The sequence below is a fragment of the Ochotona princeps genome, chromosome 29 (genome assembly GCF_030435755.1).
Source record: "Ochotona princeps isolate mOchPri1 chromosome 29, mOchPri1.hap1, whole genome shotgun sequence".
Lineage (NCBI taxonomy): Eukaryota > Metazoa > Chordata > Mammalia > Lagomorpha > Ochotonidae > Ochotona > Ochotona princeps.
This window is the reverse complement of record NC_080860.1, coordinates 8,665,983-8,689,448: the sequence shown is the minus strand read 5'-3', so window position 1 is coordinate 8,689,448 and position 23,466 is coordinate 8,665,983. Positions and strand designations below refer to the sequence as shown.

At 51.8% G+C, this 23,466-nt stretch overlaps 1 protein-coding gene across 2 annotated transcripts in view; it reads left to right on the top strand.

The window, feature by feature from the left end:
• The window catches only part of FBXO21 (F-box protein 21), a 31,683-nt gene extending 11,886 nt beyond the window's left edge, over window positions 1-19,797 (top strand). Inside the window, exons 8-12 of one of the 2 annotated variants that reach the window (XM_004597779.4) lie at window positions 336-515; window positions 2,257-2,389; window positions 7,329-7,519; window positions 9,060-9,217; window positions 17,471-19,797. In XM_004597779.4, the coding sequence (XP_004597836.1) occupies window positions 336-515; window positions 2,257-2,389; window positions 7,329-7,519; window positions 9,060-9,217; window positions 17,471-17,661 (853 nt within the window). In that variant the 3' untranslated portion in view covers window positions 17,662-19,797. Of the gene's footprint in view, window positions 1-335; window positions 516-2,256; window positions 2,390-7,307; window positions 7,520-9,059; window positions 9,218-17,470 lie in introns of both variants that reach the window. The other variant, XM_004597778.4, reaches the window with a different exon arrangement.
• The last annotated feature ends 3,669 nt before the right edge of the window (window positions 19,798-23,466 follow it).

Here is a 23,466-nt window from a genome sequence, read left to right as displayed (position 1 = left end):
TATACGGAACCCTAGCTTCCATCAGATCCCCTGAGGCCTAGTTAACTACTGTGAATCTAGGGAACTCATGGACAAACCTGGCAGTGCCACTGAGATGTATCTTTCTCAGAAGGTCTGTTAGATGTTATCTGTTAGTGCTGCTACTTAATTTCTGTCTTGTCGTCTAGACACAGCAGGGGCTGCGCTGCATGGAGGTCAAGCTTTTAACTGGACAGGACCTTGACACTGGTGGGAATGTTACTGGTTGACAGTCTGTCTCTGATTTGAGCTGCATGAAGCAGGGATTCTGGATGTCAGGCCATTCGTATTTCATTCAGTGTTTGGCTCTTCTGCAGGGCAACCCTGGACATCTTTGACTACATCTACATTGATGCCTTTGGGAAAGGCAAGCAGCTGACGGTGAAGGAATGTGAATACTTGATCGGCCAGCACGTGACTGCAGCACTGTATGGCGTGGTCAACGTGAAGAAGGTGTTGCAGCGGATGGTGGGGAACCTGCTCAGCCTGGGCAAGCGGTAAGGTTTTCTGGGCTGTCACAGAGTGTGTGTGTAGAGGCTCGCCTTGCCTCCCAGAACGGTTTATATAATGAGTGCCCCTGTGGCACTGCAGGGCAGCAGGGCCGGGGCCGGGCTTGTGGTATGACGGGTAAGGCCACCACCTGTGACGCAGACATCCCCTACGGGTGCCAGTTCAAGTTCTGGCTGCTTCATGTCCTGTCCTGCTCCCTGGTAATGGCCTGGGAAAAACAGAAGATGGCCCAAATGCTTGGTGTACTGAGACCTACTTGGAAGACCTAGATGAGGCTCCTGGCTTTGCCGTGTACCAGAAGTTGGCGGTCACCTGGGAATGACGAACCAGCAGATGCAAGACCTCTTTCTATCCTGGTCCCTTCCTCTTTCTGTAGCTGTTTCAAATAAATTTGCCTCATTTTTTTTTTTTTTTAAGAAAAGAAGTAGGTGCAGTGTGTGCAGCTGTCCCATGTGCAAGGTCAGTGCCCACCTCCATGACACAAAGCTGCAGGTGAGATGGGCCCCAAGACCTTGAGGTTTTCCCAGTAGACTTGGAGAGACATTTTTCATTGGCAAGACTATCTTACGTCACTTTTCAGAAGCAGGATGTCCTCATGCTCCTTTTTCTATCAGTTAATTTGTGCTTTCCTGTCTCTTAGATAAGAGAACACAAGTATTAAACAGTCTCTTCTGAATTCAAGCAAACGTACCCGACAGGGAAGGTTGGAAGCTAGAGTTGGTGTGTGATAGTAATAGTATTCCGGCCTGCTGTAGATTCTGTTTTTGAGAGCAGTTTTGGCTTGAGTGCAGACTTGAGGGGAAAGTACAGAGTCCTGTTACTGCTGTCCCACGCATGCCCAGTCTTCTCTTCTCTCGCCATTCCACAGCAAAGTGATGCAGCTCTGTGGTCAGGGAACCGTGCTTGTGCGGCAGGATCAGCTGAAGTCCACGGTCTCTGTTAAGAGTCCTTCCTGGGGCTTGGCAGCGTGGCCTGGTGGCTAAGGTCCTCACCTTGATCCCATATGGCCACTGGTTCTAATCCCGGCAGCTCCACTTCCTCTCTATCTCTCCTCTTCTCAGTATATCTGACTTTGTAATAAAAATAAAATAAATCTTAAAAAAAAAAAAAAAAAGAGTCCTTCCTGGTGCTGTCCATTTGATGTATTTGGACATATATACCATTTATGGTAGTTTCACTGTCCCTAAAATTCTTCTCTGTCTAAAACAAAAAACTTTAGGGTTTATCTATTTATTTGAAACACAACAGCTAGATCTGTGCCAAGTCAAAGCCAGGAGCCAGGAACTCATCTGTGTACTGTGTCTGCTGCTTGGGTGGCAAGAGCCCATTCTCTTGGACCATCATCCACTGTCTTCGCAGGCACATTCATAGGGAACTGACCTGGAAGAGGAGGAGCAAGGACTGGAGTTGGTGCTCCAAGAGGGGATGCTGCTGTCACAGAATTGGTTAACCCGCTATGCCACAACACTGGCCCCCAAAATTATGGTTTTAGTTTTTACAGTGTTACTAAGGTGACTACTTAATGAAAACGCCTAGAATTTTAATTTAATGTTCATGACCAAAATGGGATACAGATTTATACTTACTGTGTATTTTGTTAGGAACATTGTTAACTCTTTGCTGAGCAGTGGGGATACCAGAATGAAAATTGTCTGGGATGTAAGTTATGTGTAAAACAAGGGTCTTTGTTAACAAGCAGCGGGATGAGATGGTGCTTTTCTGTGCCAGGGAGGGCATTGACCAGTCGTACCAGCTCCTGAGAGACTCCCTGGACCTGTATCTGGCGATGTATCCGGACCAGGTGCAGCTGCTGCTCCTCCAGGCCAGGCTCTACTTCCACCTGGGGATCTGGCCAGAGAAGGTAATTATTTGACTTTGATGTTTTCGCCCTTGCTTTAGAGAGGGAAGCACGAGTTGAAAGGCGGCTCTTACAAGTCCATCCTTGCGTCCCCAAGGGGAGTGCGTGCAGGTGGATTCAGTCTCCAGTCTTCACGGCCGATTATGTTTTTTTGCCTCCTAAGTAAAAATTGCTTCCACTGCCAGGCATTGCCTCTTCTCTGTGCTCTGTCCCCCCAACACCTGAGATTGAAAGACTTCTGCCTTGCCATTCACTCCCAGGGCCCCAAGGAGGACAGCAAGGGAGAGTGCAGCTGTCACTGCTCAGGCTCCATTCGTGTGTTGGCATCAAAACCTGCCAGTCCTAAATGCTCCCATTGACCTAGGAAAACAGACCTGGATTCCTGGAAGTCCAGTCACTGGGGCTAGAATCAACTCAAAACCATTGAATTCTGATCGTGTTCCACTCGAACTTGCTTCATTTTAAAAAAAAAAAGATTTATTGATTTTTATTTGAAAGGTAGAGTTACAGAGAGGAAGAGAGACAGAGAGGTTTTTCATCCACCAGATCATTCCCCAAATGACTGCCGTGGCTATAGCTGAGCCCATCGGAAGCCAGGATCCTGGGGCGTCTTCTGCGTCTCCCATGTCTCCAATGCAGGTGTAGGGACTCAAAGTCTTGAGCTATTCTCTGCTGTTTTCCCAGGCTATAAGCAAGAAGCAGGCTTGAAAGTAGAGCAGCTGGGACATGAACCAGCACGCATGTGGGAAGCCGGTAACGGACAGAGGCTTAGCCTACTACACCACGGTGCTGGCCCCAAATTTGCTTAGTTTCAAAAATGTTCTTTTCAGCAGCCAGCATTTCCTGAAGCCTGCAGCATGCCACTAGGGCTGCTCCAAGCACGCCGTGTACTTGCAGTCTCGCATCCAGGAGGGGGTGTGCCTGTCACAGTAGTGATCTGCTTTATCTGTCTAGGAAGCTTTAACAAGAATGTCTCCATAATCTCGGCTCCCCGTGGTTTAGGTACTGAGGAAATATTTCCACCAAGAAAGAACATTCTGATGCTACATTCCTGAGATTTGCCTTATTACTTCACAGCTTCAAAGATCCAGAGCAATTCTAGGGGAAGACCCAGCAGTGGGAGAATTCCTAGTTCCTGGATGAAGAAGCGCTGAATGTCTCTCCCACAGCCCTGAGCCAGGGGTCGGTCAGATAATCCCTCACTTCCTTCTTGCTTTGTGCCTAATTCCTCACTACTTACTTTACTTTGTTGAGGAACCTTGGGCTAGCTTGTGAAGCGGAGCAGAGCAGGGCTCTCTGAGTGCAGCTGCTGTAGAGAAGTCACAGCTAGGCTGAGAAGCGGCGCCCTCCTCCCCTCCTGCCCTGCTGACTCATTCCAGGGTTCTTCCCGGGATGGTATCCTGAGAGCAGTCACACACATGGCACCGCAGCAGGCTGCACATGGAGTGGCTTTCTTCAAGGCATTTGCCCCTGGGGTCAGATGCTCAGAGGGCCCCTCTTGCAGAGCTTCGGAAGGAATAGTGACTTGTTCCCATGCATCCAGCAACCCCCATTTACAAAGAGAGGGTCTGACTGAGGGACGGCTCAGCACAGCGGGGGAGCCTCGGACCCCCAGTCAGGATGAACCAGAGGGTGCTGCTCCACCATTAGACAAGGTTTCTGTCTGTCCAGAGGAAGGGCTCAGGTGGGCCTTGGAGGATGCAAAGTAACTTCAGAGTACAGAAGATGGGCAGAGGTCGGAGAGACAGATGCAAGTGAGTGTCCACGGGTGTTTACGGCTGTGCACTTGCATGTGTGGTAGGTAAGGCTGTTAGAGGGCCTTGACCTTGTCCAGTAAGGGCACCATCCCTGAGCTGGGAAGCCTGGAGAGTTCCTTTCTTCTCCCACTGAATTAGTCAGGAGGAGCAAGGAAACAGTACAGGCACCCTTGGTGTCACTGTTACAGGAACGCAGGGTTTTGTGGTGGTGATAGAAATAGCTTGGCAGGGTCAGTTTTAAAGTCACAGACATGACACTTCTCTCGCTGCCCCACAGTAGCCCTGTAGAGTACTGTTGCTTTCCATTTCCTGAACATCGAAATGGAGGCCCTGAGAAGCTGTCACTCACAGCAGTCTTCCTCTTTGCTGCTCATGTGTTGAGGTGCTAGGAGTTCACCAGCTCCAGTGGTCCCAGAACCTGTTCCTGTTGGGGTCATGGCTAAGGCCAGATGGATTATGATGAAGCTGTCAAACACGTCCCCCCGCCTACTGCCAGCCCACTCTGCTCAGATCCACAATGACCCTCTGCATTTGCCTGGAAAGGGGCCCCTTCCAGCTTTCTCAGGCAAGCCTCCTTCCCTTGGGAGGAAAGCTTGGTGTTGACTTGTCAGTGTTTCCCCACAGCCACCCTCCCTCTCTGCTCCCTGCACTGGTGCCGCCCTTGCCCTGTGCCGGGCCGCTCCTTGTTGCGTCCCTGGGAAGGGGCACTGTCCCCTCTTCCTCCTCCACAGCACTGTTCTGACCGAGGAGGCCTGAGATCAGGCTGTTCTGTCGGGACTGCAGTAGGAGCTTTTCTTTGCTGCTTGTCCTCTCTCGGGCCCTTCAAGGCTGCACCTCCGCCACACATTGCCCAGCCCAGCCCCACGCCCCCTGCCCCTCCCTCCATGCTCACAGGCTTCTCTGTTCTCTGCCCACTGTGTCTCTTCCCTGCTTAGGCCTGCAGCTCACTCTGCCTCTTCCATGTGGCGTCTAGGCCTCGGTGGCCTGCCCCGCCTGCACAGTGAGCTGTACTCACTGGTATCCTGGTGCTGAGTACTGCAGCAGCCCACCTTCCAGGCTTGGCTTAATCTCTGCTCATGCGCTGCAGTCGCTGCTGGCCCTAAGCTCCCTTTGTCCACTCCCTTCTGTTGAACCCTCAGCCACACTGGCAGACCCCCGCCCTGCCCTGCCCTGCCCTGCCCTCCACTGGACCTGTTGTGGGTCCATGATGGCCACAGTCACTTGCTCCCCAGGACCACGTTTGCCAAGGAGGGACACATCTCCTTGCCCCTGGCTGCAGCCACAGCCTGCCGGTGAGAGGCACAATCTGGCACGTTGTAGGTGCTGAACAGTCTCGTCCGAGTGAGTGATCAGGAAGTGCTAGATGCAGTTCAGTGTGGAGAAAGGAGCAGACTCAAAGGCAACACACAGTTTATTGCAAGGGGCCACTTGTGCCCCTCTGAAAGTTGGTGTTCAGAAAATAGGCCTGTGTGGGGAGTACATCCTGAGCTGCCCTGCCGAGGGCTGTCCTGAAGGCTGCAGTGGAGCCAGCAGCCAGGGGAAGGCCCAGGCGGATCACACACAGTCAGGGCAGTGTTGAGCCAGAGCTCTGGGAGCCTCAGAAGGGACAGAGTGCAGCCGGTCAGCTGCCCTTCTTGTGCCTGCACCCCAGGCCTGGCTGATGGCTCCCTGTCCGGCTGCTTTGGAACTGTGGCAGCAGTTGAGTCAGAGGCCTGTATGGCCCACAAGGGCTAAAAAAGCCTCTTCACATGGATTAGCTGCTGGGCTGCAGAAGAAAAGTGCAGGGAAATGCCTGTGGATATTCTAGCACCGGCCTGACATAGCATTAGGCTGTGATCCTGGAGTAGGGACCCTTGGGATTATGGGCCAAGAGCATTTGGTTGGTCAGCGCATTGTCCAGCTCTCAGCCCTAACCTTGGCAAACACACCACACTGCACATTGCAGTATCTTCCGGTTCTGCCTTCTCTCCTCACCCACACATCCTGGGACGGAAGAGTCTCTGTCCCTGGACCTTGCGATAGCTTCAGTTCAAGACTTCCCTTGTGGCCTCAGCACTGTGCCTTCCACCCGTTTTCCTTATCTGATGCAGAGGGGCTTCTGGGAGAGGCGGGCTGCGTGTATGGAATGTTGCAGAACCGTCATTGGAAGTAACTTGCTGGAGCTCATTGGGGCACCCGAGGACAGCCACTGTGCAAGCACAGTCAATAGAAGCTTGTTGTGATAGGATGTTTTAGCCACATGGGATCAATGCTGCTAGTGTCGCCCAGGAGCAGGGTCTGTCACCTTCTCTGGTTAAGGCGAGCTTGGGAGTGTACCATTCTGTGCATTGTTAATGCTCGTACTCCAAGACCCAGGTTTTGGGGCAAGACCAGGCCACACCTGGGTCATTCCTGGTCTCTGTAACTCGTGACTTCAGATAAGTTACTCTCCTTCACTAAGCCTGATCCCTTCTCTGGACGCCAGCAGGGACCACACTGCTGACCTTCAGACTGGGAGTATAGAGTGGAGTACAGCGTGGGATGAGCTTGGCACAGTCCCTGGTGGAGAGTGGAGTGCTCTCCTGAAGACTGCCCGATGTTGGAGTAATGATGTCTTAGATCACAGAACACTTAGGTGGGCTCACGTGTGTCAGGAAGTGCTCAGTCAACCATTGGGTAAGCAGAGGGCAAGACAGCTGGTTTGACAGATCTGTGGCTGGAATCTGGGCCTTTGGCCGCAGAGCAGCCTAGAACCTGGGACTCAGTCAATTAGAAACCTTGTCAGAGACCACCTGCGAAGGGCTGTCCACATCCTGGGTGTGCTTCTTGAGCGTGAATTCCTGTGTTTCTGTGGAGGCGCTGTGTCCAGGGAAACAGTGGGGCAGTAGAGATACGTGGTTCCGCATACATGGGGTCTCTACCCCTGCCCAGCTGAGTTCTGAATCCCCATGCCCCACCACACTGCTTGGTCATCCCTCAATTACGTGGTGAGCCATGGTACCCTGGGCCAGCACCCTCTGGCAGAAGGGTGCTCAGCTGTGGGGGTGCACAGCTCAGGAGAGGGCCACTCAGCCCCAGGCCGGCAGGGCCTGGCCGCCCCTTGCCGTCCTCGTGAGGTTATGTAGGTAGGCCTAGATCCTGTGCTGCAAAAAAGAAAAGGCCTAGCTGAAAATATTATCTCCTAGTCTTTCTGTCTTGTCTTGAAGGTGCTTGACATCCTCCAGCACATCCAAACCCTCGACCCTGGGCAGCACGGGGCGGTGGGCTATCTGGTGCAGCATACCCTGGAGCACATTGAGCGCAAGAAGGAGGAGGTAGGCGTGGAGGTTAAGCTGCGCTCCGATGAGAAGCACAGGGATGTCTGCTACTCCATCGGGCTCATTATGAAGCACAAGAGGTAAGTGCCGTGGCTGCTGCAGCAGCCCTACAGGGCAACACCCGTGAGCTGTCAGAGGAGGACCTGGTTCCTGCAGCGGGGGGCCTCCGTGACCACCCACTTACCGAGTATGCATGTGGGCCAGCTGAAGCTGAGCCGAGGAGGGCCACGTCTCTAGCCTTGTGACCGTGAGGTCCTCTGCGTCTATGAAGTCACCTTGCCTGTGTGTATGGATGGAGCGGCCATCAGCAGCAAGCACTCTCTTGTGTCTCCGTTGTTTTCTCCTCTGCTCTCACTGTCTTTGAACCTGAGTTGTGGGTAGAGGATGTGGGGTCCTAGGGACATGTGAGCTGTGTTCACCAAGCAGCATATGGCTGTGTCCCTGGTGATTGATCAGTTACCAGCAGGCTGGGCACAATGGTCCCCTGCTCACCAGCCAGTGTTGTCGCCAAAGCCTTTCTTGGGGACTCGGGGGCAGATGGTATTTCAGTGTCGTTTTCATTTCCACTTCCCTGGTGCCTAAGCAGTTGGAGGTCAGGTGTTCCTAGCACGCAGTCCCCTTTGGCAGCCTCTCTAAGCTCTGCATGTACTTCCGCTAACTGACCAGTCTTCCGTGATGATTGGCCGTTGTCCTCGATCCTGTGTGTGTTGTTGCAGGTGGCAGATGTCTTTTCCCAGCTTGGAGCTAGTGTTGTTCATTCCTTCGTTACCTTTTTTTTTTTTTTTTTAGTTTTGAGGACTTTGAGGCGCACCTGAGAGCAGAGGGAGGAGAGTGTGGTGAGCCCAGGTGCTGCCCTGTCACGTGGCTGCGTAGGTGCTGCTCTGGGCTCACTGTGCGTCATCTCTCTCCAGTCCTCACCCCTCCTCCCTGCGCTCACCGAAGCGAGTACCAAATGTCCTTTCAGCTGTGCTGTGTCCATAGGTGTCTGAAAGGTACAGCTCTCTGTCTCTTCTCTTCAATAATATTTACCATCCTGTTATCTTCTGTTAAAAAAAATTCCTTAACCTCATCAAATAACTGGCCAGTTCATATTTTCATAATTGTCCTTTTTAAGTCTGTTGGAGACAGGGTCCTTTAGCCTCCTGGTTTTAATTCCTGTGAGAGCCATACACTCAGCAGTTTGTTAAAGGCATCTTTCCATGTCTTGAAGATGCTGCCTAGCTTGGAAGTCCTGCATTTTCTGTGCAGGTCTTTGTTCTGCTGAGATGTGGTTCTGGCGTGCTGTGGTCAGCCCAGGCCTGGTTCCTCGGCCCTTGGCGCACCCAGTCGCCGTGCCAGCTCTCTTGAGAAGCTTGTTCTTTCCCCCAGTGAAATGCTGTGTTGACATGAGCAGGGATCTGTAAAGAAACAGGGCTGTGTTGACATGAGCAGGGATCTGTAAAGAAACAGGGCTGTGTTGACATGAGCAGGGATCTGTAAAGAAACAGGGCTGTTCTGCAGAGTGAGGCAGCCTCGAGCAGGGGCAGGTAAGTCTGCATACCGGGTGGGCTTCAGAGAAGCCAAGGCCTCATCTCTGCAGGCTCCCCGGTACTGACTGGCCATTCCTCTGCTCTCTGGTAGGTACGGCTATAACTGTGTCATCTACGGCTGGGACCCCACCTGCATGATGGGACACGAGTGGATCCGGAACATGAACGTCCACAGCCTTCCTCACGGGCACCACCAGCCCTTCTATAACGTGCTGGTGGAGGATGGTTCCTGTAGATACGCAGCCCAAGGTAAGTAAAGGGCCTTGGCTTTTGATGACACTTGGGTACCAACAGAGCACACAGCTGCTCTGGGCATGAGGACAGATACAGCTGTGCAAGGTTACACAAGACTCTCACACTCTACTCCTCTCACGGCCAGAACCCGAGTCCAGTGCTTTTGCTGATCTCTGTTCTGATTGGTCACTGCCTGTGTCCCGCCCACACTGCCTGCTTGGATTAGAGGCCACCACTTAAGAGGCTGGGGGCTCCCCTAGGGCCCTCTAGTCTTGGAGACCAGCTTCCAGCTATGCTGTCCGGGAGACACCCCCATGTGGCCAGTTATGGGAACTGCAGTCGACAGCACTGATGCTCAGGGCACCTAAGAGGGTGACCATGTTTTTGATCAACTTTGGTGGGTGTTCTGAAGCCACTGTCCACCGTGGCAGGTGCTCTCCCATTACATAGCTGAGCTGGTGGCTGATGGAGCTGGTGGGGCAGGTTCCAGACAGCAAATGTGGATCTCCCATTTATTTGTTCCTGTTGAATTTGTCCTCCACCTAATAGAATGTTAATTTAATGTCTGTGAAGGCAAGCAGACACAAATGCCAGAGGCGGTTACTGTGTGACAACTGGAATTTAAATGTGTTAAATCCACTTGAGAAGCTCCGTATCATCTTAGCACTGAGCAGACCGGAATGCCTGAGAGTGAGTGTGACACCCGGTAGCTTGGCAGAGGGCCCTGTTCTGATGTGTCTAATCAATACTGATGTCAAAGTCTCAGAGGGCTCAAAGCTGGGAAGGGCTTTTACATGAAGTGTTGTGTTTTTGTCAGAAGCTGGGAGAAGACCCTCTTGAAACAAACTGAAGAGACTTCTGTTCCCTGAGCCTGCCAGCCTGCCTCTGTCCTACCTCTGTCCGTGCCGGGGAGAAGGCATGAGAGGGTTGACAAGCTCCCTGTGTCATGCTCGGGCTTCCCTTCCAGCCTTTGTCGAGTCAGTCCCCCCAGCAGTTTCTGAAGATCAGCAAGTGGTGTGGAAATGGTGCGTGCTTTGCCGGGCATTTGCACTGGGACGCAGCACCCGGGAGCACCTTCGCACTGCACAGCCCACGCTATGGACAGGAATGGGGAGGTTGCTGCTGTCCATACCCATGGCGTCACATGTGGTCGGTGTCAGTGGATAGGGTCGAAGCCAAGACTTTGAGAATATTTGATTTTGTAGGTTCCAGGAACATTGATGTTGATTTTAAATTGGGCTTTAAAAAATAGTTGAAAGTGAGTATAGGGTTGTAGGCTTCTGAGTGTGCCCATGCTGCAGTTGCAGGCCCAGGAGTGTGTGTGTAATCTTGTTGGGCAGGCGTACAGCGTGAGGGTAGCTGTGTGGTGCTGCCATGCCTCTGAGGGAAAGCAGGCTTTCGTTGCTTTCACCATCTCGAAGCTGGAGAGAACTAGATGACCACTGTCTGCAGGTTCTCCCTCTCCCCTGCTGGCAGCTCCGTGGGCCCCGGGCAGTGTGTCCGAGGGATGCTGGTGCTGGGGTGTGGGTGGGGTCCTCGCAGCTCTGGGGTCCTCTTCTGGCCATCTCCTGTATTTTCACATTGTCATCAGGTGTTTAGATGCTGGTGACACAAAGGTCTGTTTCCAGGGTGAGAGTTTGGCTCAGTGGCTGAGTTGTTGCTTCGGATGTCTACGTTCCTGGTTCAAATCCCAGCTACTGGGCCCCTGGCGTTGGTGGCCCAGCCTCGCTAGGGCATCTTGGGAATACAGCAGCAGACGAAAGATCTCTTCATCTTTCTCTGTGTCTCTGCCTTCCAAGTAAGATAAAAATAGTGGTTTTTATTAAACCCCAATTGCTCTTATAGCTCTTCTGTGGACTCCAGATGCACCTCCCATTTAGCCAGTTCCCCCTGAATTCCTGGCGCTACCCATACCCCAGCCTGACCCTGCACATCCTTTCTTACTGAACAGCCCCAATTGGGGCCACCTGTTCCCTCTCCATCTGTATACGTTCATTGTGTACCCAGTTAGTTGGAATACCCACCTCTTCTGTCCTATTGCCATTCCTGTGGCATCCACACTCAGGCCTGCCCCCTGCAGGCGTCTTGTTCAGCACGATCCCAGAGACTTCCCAGCAGGAGTCTGGGACAACTCCCTGGGGGCTTCAGCTTCACGGGGGCGGGGGAGGGGGCGACTTTCACATGGTAATTCAGGCCATCTGCCTGGTGTTGGGACCCTCCTCACACCTCCTCTCTGTCATCTGACCTGGGGGTGAGGAGTCCCCGTCTTTGAGAGAGAACAGCAGTGTGGAGCAGGGAGATGGAGGGATAGAGGGTGGTGGATGGGAAGCCAGTTGTTCACTGTATCTTGGGTTACGAGCATTTCCAAATATGTATGCAGTTACAACGCACCGAGTTCCTCATCCACCCTCCTATCCATGCAACATTGAACACTTTCTTTGTGTAATGTGCTCAGTGATCATTTAGTCTGTGGCTGCAACATTTGGAAGAATGTCACAGGTATTGTGACATGAATAGTCACATGGGATAGTTTAGTCTTTGGCTGCAGCATTTGGAAGAATGTCACAGGTCGTAACGTAAATACTCAGTCACATGTTGTCTGAAGTGGAAGCAGTTCTCTCCCTTTCCTTGCCCTGGCTGCACAGCCACACCCACCGAATGAAGCTGGGCTTGGTGTCTACTTGGCTTGGCTTTGGTAGCCAGGACTAGACAGGACTCAGCCACCACAGCAGCTGCTTCTTTCTCTGTGGCCTCTGACACACAGTTCCCATTCTGCACTTTCCCCCTTTCGTATGACTGACTGCTGTCTTGGAAGTCAGCCAGCATTCTGGATTTGCGTTTGTTTCCTTATCACTGTGTGGTGTGTGACTGGAAGTCCGATCAGTTAGATTCTGTCAGAGTTGAGATTTCTGACAAGGATGGTCAGTATCAGGTGCAGGGCCGTGATGTTCAGTGTTCCCCTGTTGAGATTGCTGAGCTTGGTCCTTGACCGAGATGGAGACTCGCAAAGGCACACTTCTCCCTTCGCTATTGACATGCGGCCCATGGGATTATCCATGAGATCCTGTGAATATTCCATTGAATATTGTTGCCTGGATCTCTTATGTGAGACTGCAGAATGGTGACTTTCTGCTGCTGTTACTCTGTTTCTGTAAACAAGAGCTGTTTTGTCCCTCCCTTCTGCTTCTCCTCCTTGTCCACTGGATTTTTATTTATTGTATTATTATTTGGAACAGCCTTATTACCAAGTTGGCTGACATCTAGCCAGTGGCTTTAAACTTTTTCTTGATCTAAATTTGCATCCATTGTTTCCATGATTTTGTTAACCTGATTTGAATCTGTTAATAATACCTTTTTAGTTATTAGCTCTCGCCAAAGTTGAAGAGTGAACTATAAACCACATACCATATGCCATCTTCATGCAGTTTTAGTCCGCCTAAGAGAGTTCTTTCCTTGATCTGTTAGGTTTCACCTAATAATATCTTGCATATGTGTAATTGTTTGTTTCGTTGAGAGGCGAGAGACAAAGGTGCTATTTGCTGGTTCACTCCCCAAATGCCCGTAAGAGGTGGCCTGCTCAGACTGAGGCTAACAGCTAGGGCTCCCACATCACCTGCCTCCCAGGGGCTGCATTAGCAGGAAGCTGGAGTCACGAGTCCACTGCTGAACCCAGGCACTTCAGTGTGGGAAGCAATTTGTTTAGCTCCTAACTGAAGGCGCAGCCCAAGTGAGTGCTTGTTTCCATCAGCACCTGATGTTCTCCTTGGCTCTGGCAGTAAAGTAGCTCCCATTCTTAGGATGACTGTCATAATTTCCCATTACGTGGAAAATGACTGGATTTCGGTCATTTGGGAGAATCTCGTTTTTAAATGTGTGTGTTTAGTGATGGTACATCTTGTGGATTGCTTGGTCCAGGTATGCACTGCCCAAATGTTAGCACTGTTTTCCAGAGTTTATCTTACATTCCAAGCTGAATTCTTGCCCCACAGACTGTCCCAGGCGGTCCACCTGTGCATGGGGGTTGAGAGGATCCTCTGCTGAGCTGAATACAAGGGGGTGGCCGTCACAGAGGGCAGCCTGGACACTCTCAGCTCCAGACAGCAGAGAAATGGGGTGCACTCAGGGTGGTGTGGGTGCCACAAATCCAGTGTTCTTCCTGCTCCCACCTAGCCGTGCTGCCCACACCCTTCCCTCGAAGCGCGTTCAGCCAGATTCTCCAGAACTTTAAAGTCTTTGGTTCCTGTTCCTCATCACATTTCTCATGTGTCTTCAACTTCCTGGGAGCCTTATTTAGTGGACTGATGTCTATTTCCCTTCATAGTACACATATGCCCAACTTCATTATCTTCTTTAAAATCTTTTCACTCCCTTCCAGCTAACTGGTTTTTGTTTTTGTTTTTTTAAGATTTCTTTTTATTGGAAGATCAGATATACAGAGAGGAAGATCTTCCTTACGCTGATTCACTCCCCAAGTAACTGCAATGATCCAAAACCAGGAACCTCCTCTGGGTCTCCTATGCGGGTGCAGGGTCCCAATGCATTGGGCCGTCCTCCACTGCTTTCCCAGGCCACAAGCAGGGAGCTGAATGGGAAGTGGAGCTGCTGGGACCAGAACTGGCACCCATATGGGATCCTGAGTGTGCAAGGCAAGGACTTGAGCCACTAGGCTACCACACCAGGCCCTCCTCTTTTGTTTTTTAAAGATCTATCTATTGGGCCTGGCTGCGTGGCCTAGCGGCTAAAAAGTCCTCGCCTTGAACTCCCCGGGATCCCATATGGGCGCCGGTTCTGGTCCCAGCAGCTCCACTTCCCATTCAGCTCCCTGCTTGTGGCCTGGGAAAGCAGTGGAGGACGGCCCAATGCATTGGGACCCTGCACCCGCATAGGAGACCCAGAGGAGGTTCCTGGTTCCCGGCTCCGGATCGGCGCAAGCACCGGCCTATTGCAGCTCACTTGGGGAGTGAAACATCGGACGGAAGATCTTCCTCTCTGTCTCTCCTCCTCTCTGTATATCTGGCTTTCTAATAATAATAAAATATTAAAAAAAAAAAAAGATCTATCTATCTATCTATCTTAAAGAGTTACAGAGAAAGAGAGAAAGTTACCCAGGTTCTTCCTTCTGCTTGGTTCTCCCCAAATGGCCGCAGTGGCCAAGACTGGGCCAGGCAAAGCCAGGAGCCAGGCGCTCCATCTAGGTCTCCATGTGGTTGCAGAGTTCCAAACTCTTGGGTCATCTGCTGCTGCTTTTCCGAGACCATCAATAGGGAGCTGGATCAAAAGTACAGCAGCCAGGATTCGAACCAGTGCCCATGTGGGATGTGGGCATTGTAGGTAGCAGCTTTACCCACTACAACGCAGTGCCTGCCTCCTGTTTAACTCCTGAGCAGGCTGAAAGCCTAAGTGCTGTTCAGGCCTGGTCCCCCTCTGCCAGCCAGTGGTGGGGCTGTGGGCACTCTCCTGGACTCTTCACCTGGTAGCTGATTTCCCAGCATTCCTGCCTGTACTTCCTGTGCCATACTGAGAGCTGCCCAGTCGTGTTGTGACATGCCTAGGATGATGACCTGAGTTTCACCCTTTGCCTTGTGTATCACACCAGAGCTACTGGCCAGACCAGCACCCATCTACTGCTTTGGAAGAGAAAGAAGGGGCAGGGTAGGGAAATGAAGTGTCTCAGCCTGGACACCATCAGTGCTGGTTCTGGGTGATTCATTGTGTCTGTGTGTGTCTGGCCGCTGCCCACTGCGTACAGTAACAGCTTCCAGCTGTGACAACATAATATCCTCTGATGTTGCCAGATGCCACTTTCAGGCTATCTGGGTGAGAGCCACAGCTCAAGCCTGATGGCTGCAAAGCAGGTGCTCAGAATGACCCACGTGTGTTTTCATGCCTACAGCGACAGGTACTGCCACCATTCCTTCAGAGCACGGGGGTTTGGTCCATGGTGTTCCCACATCTGCCTGCATGCCTGTAGGTTTTTAAAAACTGTGTTGGAAAGGCAGAACAAGACAGATGCAGAGACTATTCTTCATCTGCTGTTCCACTCCCCAGATCACTACACAGCCAGGTCCAGGCTGTGCTGACGCCAGGAACACCGTCCTCAGCTCCCACACTGGTGGCGGGGGCCCAAGCAATCGGGCTATCTCCTGCTGCCCTCCCAGATACATTAACAGGACGCTGAATCGGAAGGAAGGCAGCCGACACTTGGACTGGCACTCTGGGATGGGATGCCGAATAATCCACAGCATCACAACACCAGCCTTATTATTTTGTACTTACTTGAGGACAGCAGTATATATTTGTAGCCAACAGGATCTTAAGGTTGCTTGTTTTTGCCGCTGCCTCGTGTTTTGCAAAGATGAATGGCAGTGTAGAGCTGGCGACTCCTGCTTTATCTGCCGTCACGGGTGCTGTGAGGGGAGCTGCGGGCTGCCGTCTTCCATTGCACATGGCTCGTGGTAGCAGTGTCGCTTCTTCACTGATAACATGCCTAAACACCATCTGAAAAAGCAGCCTCATAGCATGGCGTTGTTGAGATTTATTTGTTTATAGTGTGTGAAAGGCAGAGTTACAGGGAGAGAAGAAAAGACAAAGAAATTGCCCATCCATTGGTTGACACTGCAAATTGCAGGAGGTGGGCTGGTCGAAACTCAGGAGCCAGGAGCTTCATGTGAGTCTCCCATGTGAATTCAGGGGCCCAGGCACCTGGACATCTGCTGCTTTCTCAGACACACCTGTAGGGAGTGGGATAGGAAGTGGAGCAGCTGGGACTTGAACCTGTGCCTTTATGGGATGCTGTGCCTCAGACGGACAGCCTGTCACACTACAGTGCCAGCCCCGATTGTTTATGCCTTCCTTCCTTCCTTTGTGTTTGTTTCTTAACATGTATTTGAAAGACAATGTTACAGGGGTTGGGGGAGGCAGAGCAGAGAAAGATCTTCATCCTCTGTTTCACAATGGCCACAATGGTCAGAGCTGGGTCAGTCTGAAGCCAGGAGCCAGGAGCCTGTTCCACATCCCCTACATGGGTGCAGTGGCCCAAATTTCTGGGCTGTCCTCCACTGCTTGTCCAGACACATTAGCAGAGGGTTAGACTTGAAGTAGAACACTTGAATCAGCGCCCGCATGGCATGCTGCTAATGCAGGTGGCAGCTAGAGCGTAACACTCACCCCAGCATGAGATTTGTTTAGATCCTAACTTTTGTGATTTAAGGGGGAAAAAAGTGTGTGTATGTGTGTGTGTGGAGAGAGAAAGAATGAGTTCCACTGCTGACTATATGCACACTTGGGGCAGACACGGGGCCTCCGGGTCCCCGATTCTGCTTGAGGACATTGAGCCACACTGCGTAAGCAAGTATGTGCCGCGCTGTTTGTGTCGCCCAGACAGCCTTCGTGATGCCTCACTTGCATTAGTTTGAGGGCTAGATTGTGCACAGTCTGGCTTCCTGTTAGTCAAGCAGAGCCCTGGGGACACAGGTCCCATGGGGCAGTCTGCCCAGGTCAACTCCTTCCTGGCACCTGGGCCTGAAGGGTGGGCTGCTCTCCCTCTGTCCCAGACTCAGCCCTGGGCTAGAGAAGGTGCCCAAGACCCTGAGCTTTCAAGGCCGCTAGGAGGAGCCACATAGCAAACATTGTAGGAGGAGGTGAGCCACGTGAAAGCAGGTTGGCCTTTAAAATCCCTTGCCTCCTTATTTCCTTCCTGCCTTACTCTCCGTTCTCTGCTGGCCAAGTAGACAGCCTCCCTAGGGGATGGGACAGGTAGTTAAGAGCCAGTCCCGCCTCCCAAGCATCTCATCCCTCCCGCCACAGCCCTAGGACAGGGGCCGCCTACCTTGGCCTGTGGAAGATAACAGCCTGGTGGGAAACATGCTTGTGTGGGGCAGGCTGTTTTCAGTGTGTGACCAGAGTGAACAATCCAGCCAAGGCAGAACGCATCTTAACTGTGATCTTGTTGTCAGAGCTCAGTGAGTCTCCACTTTGCCGGTGCCTGAGAACTGGAGTTGTGTTTGGGCCAAACATCGGCCCTGAGGATAGGAAAATACTGCTATTCCATGTGGAGCTTGGGAGGCCCAGGCGGCCCCCCACCCCATCTTGTGGGTCACTCGACACCCGTTTCCTGCCGGCTCCTTGACTGCACAAGCATCTTTGGTCTTTGCTGCTTTTCTACCTTACAAACACTACCTGGAAACGGGGCTGGGTGGTCCTCTGGACCCAGCATGCCACTGCAGGCTGAATGTTAACGAGAATGTCCATGTGCCTCTTTGCCAACAGAAAACCTGGAATATAATGTGGAGCCTCAAGAAATCTCACACCCAGATGTGGGACGCTATTTCTCAGAGTTTACCGGCACTCACTACATCCCCAACGCAGAGCTAGAAATTCGGTATCCGGAGGATCTGGAGTTTGTCTATGAAACGGTGCAGAATATTTACAGTGCGAAGAAGGAGAACATAGACGAGTGAAGTCTAGTCCCGAGCACATTGCCCCTTTGCCGCTGCTGCTATCTTCCCAGAGAACGGGATTCCGGAAGCGGACGTCTCCAGTGCCCCCTGGAGTCACGGCACCAGGAAAGCCACTTCAGCCAGGAGTGCTGCTTGCCTCCTGCTCAGCTTAGATAGGTGCGCTCTCCTCCAGCTGCAAAGACAATGTTGCTCTCGGCCTACACTAGTGAATTGATGGGAAAGGCACTGTGTTCGGTGGCATGGCTTGTATGCTTGTCCTGTGGTGGCAGTTCGTGACACCCTGTCTTCATGAGGTCTCCAACAGTTGACACCCTCATAACCATTCTATCCACGTGGCATTCCTCCATCTGTCTACACCTGTCTCAGAACATTTCATTTGCTGGATGGATGGGTCATCCAGTGGCAGTAACTGCTCTCTGATCTCGGGCACACGGTCCCTAACAGGAGAGGCTGTCCAGTTAGCTGCGTCTTCAGAGGTTAAGTGCTTTCTTGGCAGCATCTTGGAGATGGAGACATTAACAAACTAATGATAATTAGAATCATTTGAATTAATTTTTTTTAATATGTGAAACACAAATTTCAAATGTTTATCTTTTTCTAGACTGGGAGAATAATAGTTTTCCCTTCCGTATTCCTCTGTTGGGTTTATGCACATCACTACAGATCTTTAGTTTTCTGTTACACAGAATCCTTTGAGAGAGCGCATGATGATTGCCTTTATGAGTGGATTTCTCCACATTTCTACTCTTGCTTCCCTTAAAGTGACTACTTGTGTTCTTAATCTGCTGCAGCACATTATTAAACCAGCCATGGGTTCTTTCTGTGGTGAAACATAGAAATCTGACACGAAAAAATGTTAGCTCCTCAGAGTCCTACCCCCTGGTGTCCAAAGACCAGAAGTCTGGGATTTCACTCTTGTCATTAAAAAAAAGAAGATAAACGGAATCTTGAAAACTTTGGGAAGAGGAGCTTTCACACCCTTGGTCATTACGTAGTCACTTCAGGACTTCTCTGGAAGTGGCGGGGTAGACATGCACAGATGGTTTTTCGTTTCTGGCGTGCGGGCGCCCAGGGACAGAGGTGCGTGTGCGCTCTTCATGCCCAGCTGCCAGTGCCCACGCCTGGCCCCGGGAAGGGTGGGCCTCGCTGTTCCCGTGCTGTCCTCTGTGCTGCTCCCAAGCTCCTGCCACCCGCACTGCCAGTGTTCGGCCAGCTCATCTTGTAATTAACCAGTAGAAACTGCTTTCTGGAGGTAGTTGTTTTACTCTGCGTTTCAAGTATGCAACACAGTTAACTCGAGCGAATGAGGCTCCAGGCCTTATGGGCCCACCGGCCTCCACGCCCGCCCGCCCATCTATCCGTCTGCATGCTATTTCCTCACACCCTGTTGAATGACTGCTTGCTGATTCCTCCATGGAAAGCCCAGGGTGACGGAGGTTTGGGGAAGCCCCCGAGAGCATCTCCTAGCTAGGGAAGGCTGTGGGATGGCTGTTGGGGTTTTGACCAGTCGGCTCCTTCGAGCCCCGAGGAGTTCTTCCTCACCTCCCCAATCCAGAGTCAGAGGGTTTGGACTTGAGTTTGAGAATGTGACCACACCATCCCTCGCCCGCTGAGGCCAGGGGACTTGACACTACACTGCTTTCAAGGTGACAGGTCGAGAACAGGAAGTTGTTCCGAGGCACACCACTCGGAATTGGGGAGCGTGCCAGAGGTAGACACGTTGGTCTTGTGGTTTGATTTCCGTTTCCCTTAGAGTCGCATCAAAGGCAAGAAAGCTGGTTTTACCTTTGCTGACCCAGTTGTAAATATGTATCTGGACTGTTTTTAAATGTGTTTCTTCATGAATGCTCCCCCTGGCTCCGGAAAACCTGTATCACCTGTGTACGTCGCTATTTGGGCACTTTATATTTTTCTAAAAATGTGTTTTGGATCCTGTACTCTAATAAATCATAAGTTTCTTTTTAAAATTTTTTTCCAAAAGTTTTCTCCATTTTAAAAAGCCCTGTTATAATAGTAGACCTTTCACAATGTTAAAGTATTAAACATTTACAGGTCTTAGCTTCCTTTCTCTTAGAATGAATGCCAATTTTTTTTTCTTTTTGTACAATGATCAATAAACGAAACTTACCCAGAGAATCTGCCCACACAGACTGCCCGATTTCGTTTCAGAGCAAAAGCCCCGACCTGTCCTGACCTCAGTAGATGCGCTCTCCTGGCCTTCCCGTCCCATTGGTGAGTGCACAGTGCATCGTGATGTGCTGTTTCCCCCACCGAGTGCAGGCTGGGCTGGCGGGCTTGGGAGGTTCTGAGTGTCTCTGGTTGCCCCTTTTGACTTTTGGGAAGATTATATGATATACAGCGATTACTGCACGTGCCTGGAGGAAGACCAAGTTCCGGTATGTTTGGTTCCTGTTGACTCCCACAGCCAGCAGTGCCCTTGGGAGTGCTGGTTCCGCAGGATGGTGATCCGTGCCATGTAAAGGGTCCTGGGTTAGAACCAGGCAGTTGGCGGAGGGTGCTGTCTTCCCAGACCCCTGCTGTAGTGCTGTGCGTCAGGGCTCGCCCAGACCCGACAGTGCACCATGCCCTCCTGACTCAGCAAGATCTGGGTCTCTCCTTAACCATCCCCAGGGTCCAGCATTCGCACCCCGACTGACACACATCCAGGAAGTCCCAATACAGCCTGCCCCCCACCAGACCAATGTTGACAAGCATGGTGTTCAGAACATCCACCTAGTCAGGGTCCAAAAGGCTGGCTCTGTCCCCTTGGCCAGAGCCACACGCAGGTGTCACTGTGTGTGCAGTTAAACGGCAGAACCGGGTCATGAGACGGGCCTGTGCCCAGTACTGTCGCCGATTCACTGTTAATGTGCTGTGTGCCATACTGTTTCAGGTCAGGGGCTACACTGCAGGCAGGCCTCTTACTGAGCAGGGAAGAGGCCTTTCCTGAGTCTGAACATGGATTACCAACACATTTTTGCAGGGAAGGAGAATGTTGACCTGGATGATGGCAGGGTTGGCAATCACATGACTGGTTAGTGGGTGAAGCTTGGTGGTGGTGGTGGTGGTGGTGACTGCAATTGTGTGTGTAGCTGTATGGTGTCTGGCTGGTACAGGCCTAGAACCCAAATGCCTTGGACTTCACAGGCCCCCACACCTACTCTTCTGCACGGCTTTTACTTTGAAAAATGGAAAAAGCATTCCCTCGGGCAAGGGCTGTGTGTGCAGAAACGTAGACTGCTGCTGCTAGATGACCTCACTAAAGGACACCTTGGATCGTTAGCATCGTGCCGTCCAGGCAGGCAGGACCCCGGGAACAGCCACGTGGTTGGCGCCCTGTGCAACTACCTCACTCTTCTCTGGTTCCTTGGCTGGGGGTGGCTTCTGTCTTCACCGTTTTAGGTCTGAACATTTAGGGTCTTTGAAGGTCACAGACTGTCTCAACGAGTGAACTTCTGTGCAATTACAGAGCCCATGTGTCCCAGCCATTCAGCGATGTTTGCATTAGGATAATGGCAGCTCTGTAATAAATAGACTCAGAAATTACAGGGTGACTTGAACACAGCGGAACTTTCTGGCTCCCATGATGCCAGGCAGGGGCGTGGTTACCAGGCTGCAGGCACAAGACTCAAGTTCTCCACCATCCAACAGCATCCCAGGAACAGCTCATTCTGTCCTGCTAGAAGGTAGGGAAAGGGGGGAGCAAGTGTGTGGGCGTGTCCTTGAGCAGTCCTGGGCAACTCGTAGATCCACCCATGTACTGCTGCCCAAGAGGGACATGTGGTCATGTTCCCTATTAAGATGGAATTTGCATTCCACTTCCATTGCAGACCCGAGCTTCCACGTACTTAGTATGTGTGCATTGTCACAGCACTGTCACTGGCAGCCAGTTCTAGAGCACACCCATTAGCACGTGTTCCCCTTCCTAACTGGAAATCCCCAACCTGCGCGTACCCTCTTGTGCCCAGCTTCCTGGTATTGACGTTCACCCTCAGCCCCTTCATTCCTGTTGATGGCCAAAAAGGGGTCTACCAGCTAGCACCCCCTGGGCTTCCCAGGTGGCTGTTGGTGGGCATAGGGGCCATGTCCATCTTTCAGTTGCTCACTAGCACCGCCCGTAACATTTTAATGCCAAAGAACTACGTCTGCGTAGGTATTTTATGTACATGTTGCTTTTGCATGCTTTTGCGTCCATCACCCACCCCACCCCCCCGACGAAAGAACTGCCGTTGGCCCATGGGGGGGCACTGTTGGTCCATTGAGAACCTGGCTGTGCTTTGGAACGGCTGCCGGCTCTTGGTTCTAGCACCTTCTGTTGCAGTTGTCTTTTTCACCTGCCCACCTTTGGGCCAGGAGCCATTGTGAAGATGGAAGAAGTACCAGAATCCATCAGAAAGTTTGTGGGAAATGAAACTGGAGGAAGAGTGTTTTGGGGAGGTGACCATTTGGCACAGCAGTGAAAACCCTGCATCCCCTGTTGGAGTGTCAGGGTTCAAGGAACTGCCTCTCTCCCAGTTCCAGCTTCCTGCTCCGAAGCACCTGGGACGGGGCGGGGTGGGGCAGAAACCTTGGCTCTGGGAAGGTCCCTGCTCCCCAAGCAGGAGAGTCAGTTTCAGATACCTATGTCCTGACTTTGACCTTACCTTGGCCCAGATGTTGGCAGACATTTGGAAAGTAAACCAATGGGTGAGAGTTTGATTGCCTGCCTCTCAAATAAATTTTGATTTTAAAAGATAAGTTTATTTTTGGACACACAAAATTGAAATTCATGTTTCATATTTTTTGCTTTATGCACTTATTTTTTGGTGAACTTTCTGGAGATTCTACAGAGACATGGATTACACTGTCACATGGGATGCCGATGCAGCAGGCAAAAGATGAGTGTGCTATGCCACTGTACCTGCTCCATGGTTTCTTTACCTCCTAGTTGAATCCCCTCTGAGGCTTTATCTCAGTTGACTTGGTCTTTCTCCCTGGCGTGGTGGCTTCCCCCGGCCCTTGTTGTAAGGGGCAAGTCCCTCAGCACAGCCACACCAGGCTCTGCAGCAGCCACAGGTGACAGGCTCCCACTTGCCTGCCCACTCCCTCCTCCCTCATTGTTACCCAGCACTTTGCCAAGAGCCGCTTGGCTCTGCTCCGCACCACCCTACATCCTCCTCCCTGGCAGGGCCTTGCCACCCGCTCACAATCCTGGGATTAACCCTGTGACAGCTCTGGCCACCCTAGATCTTGGTTTCTTACCTGTGTGTCCCCCACAAATGCTACACACTCTTTAAAAGCAGGCATAGAGGTTGGGCCACTGCTATCTGTATTTTGTGTTGTAGCTGGCACTTGCTAAACTGGGTTGAGAACGCTGTCATTATGTTTTCAAAGATGCCATCATCTGGGAGAACAACCAATTTTAGAAAGGAAGAAAGGAGAAAACAGCCATTTGCAACATTGACCCCCAAGCTGCTCCAGACGTGGGGCCCCAGTGATGGGGTGTGGCTCCGCCCAGCCGGAGTGCCGTGGACTCGAACAGACCCCCTGGACGGTCTCGGGAATGACAGTGTTTATCACGGCAAGGCAGCCGTTGACGAGGGGCAAGCAGACGGGGAATTTCGGGCTCCGTCAGCCAGACGACGTCTGCGCAGCTGCTGCACGGCTCAGGTGTGGAAGCAGCCACAGTGTGTGGGCCTGGCCGCTGCCTTCACTGCCTTGTCTGCAGCCACAGACAGTGTGTGGGCCTGGCCGCTGCCTTCACAGCCTTGTCTGCGGGCCTGGAGGGGCTCCGCTGCAGGAGGAGGGCGCATGGTCGTGTGGACC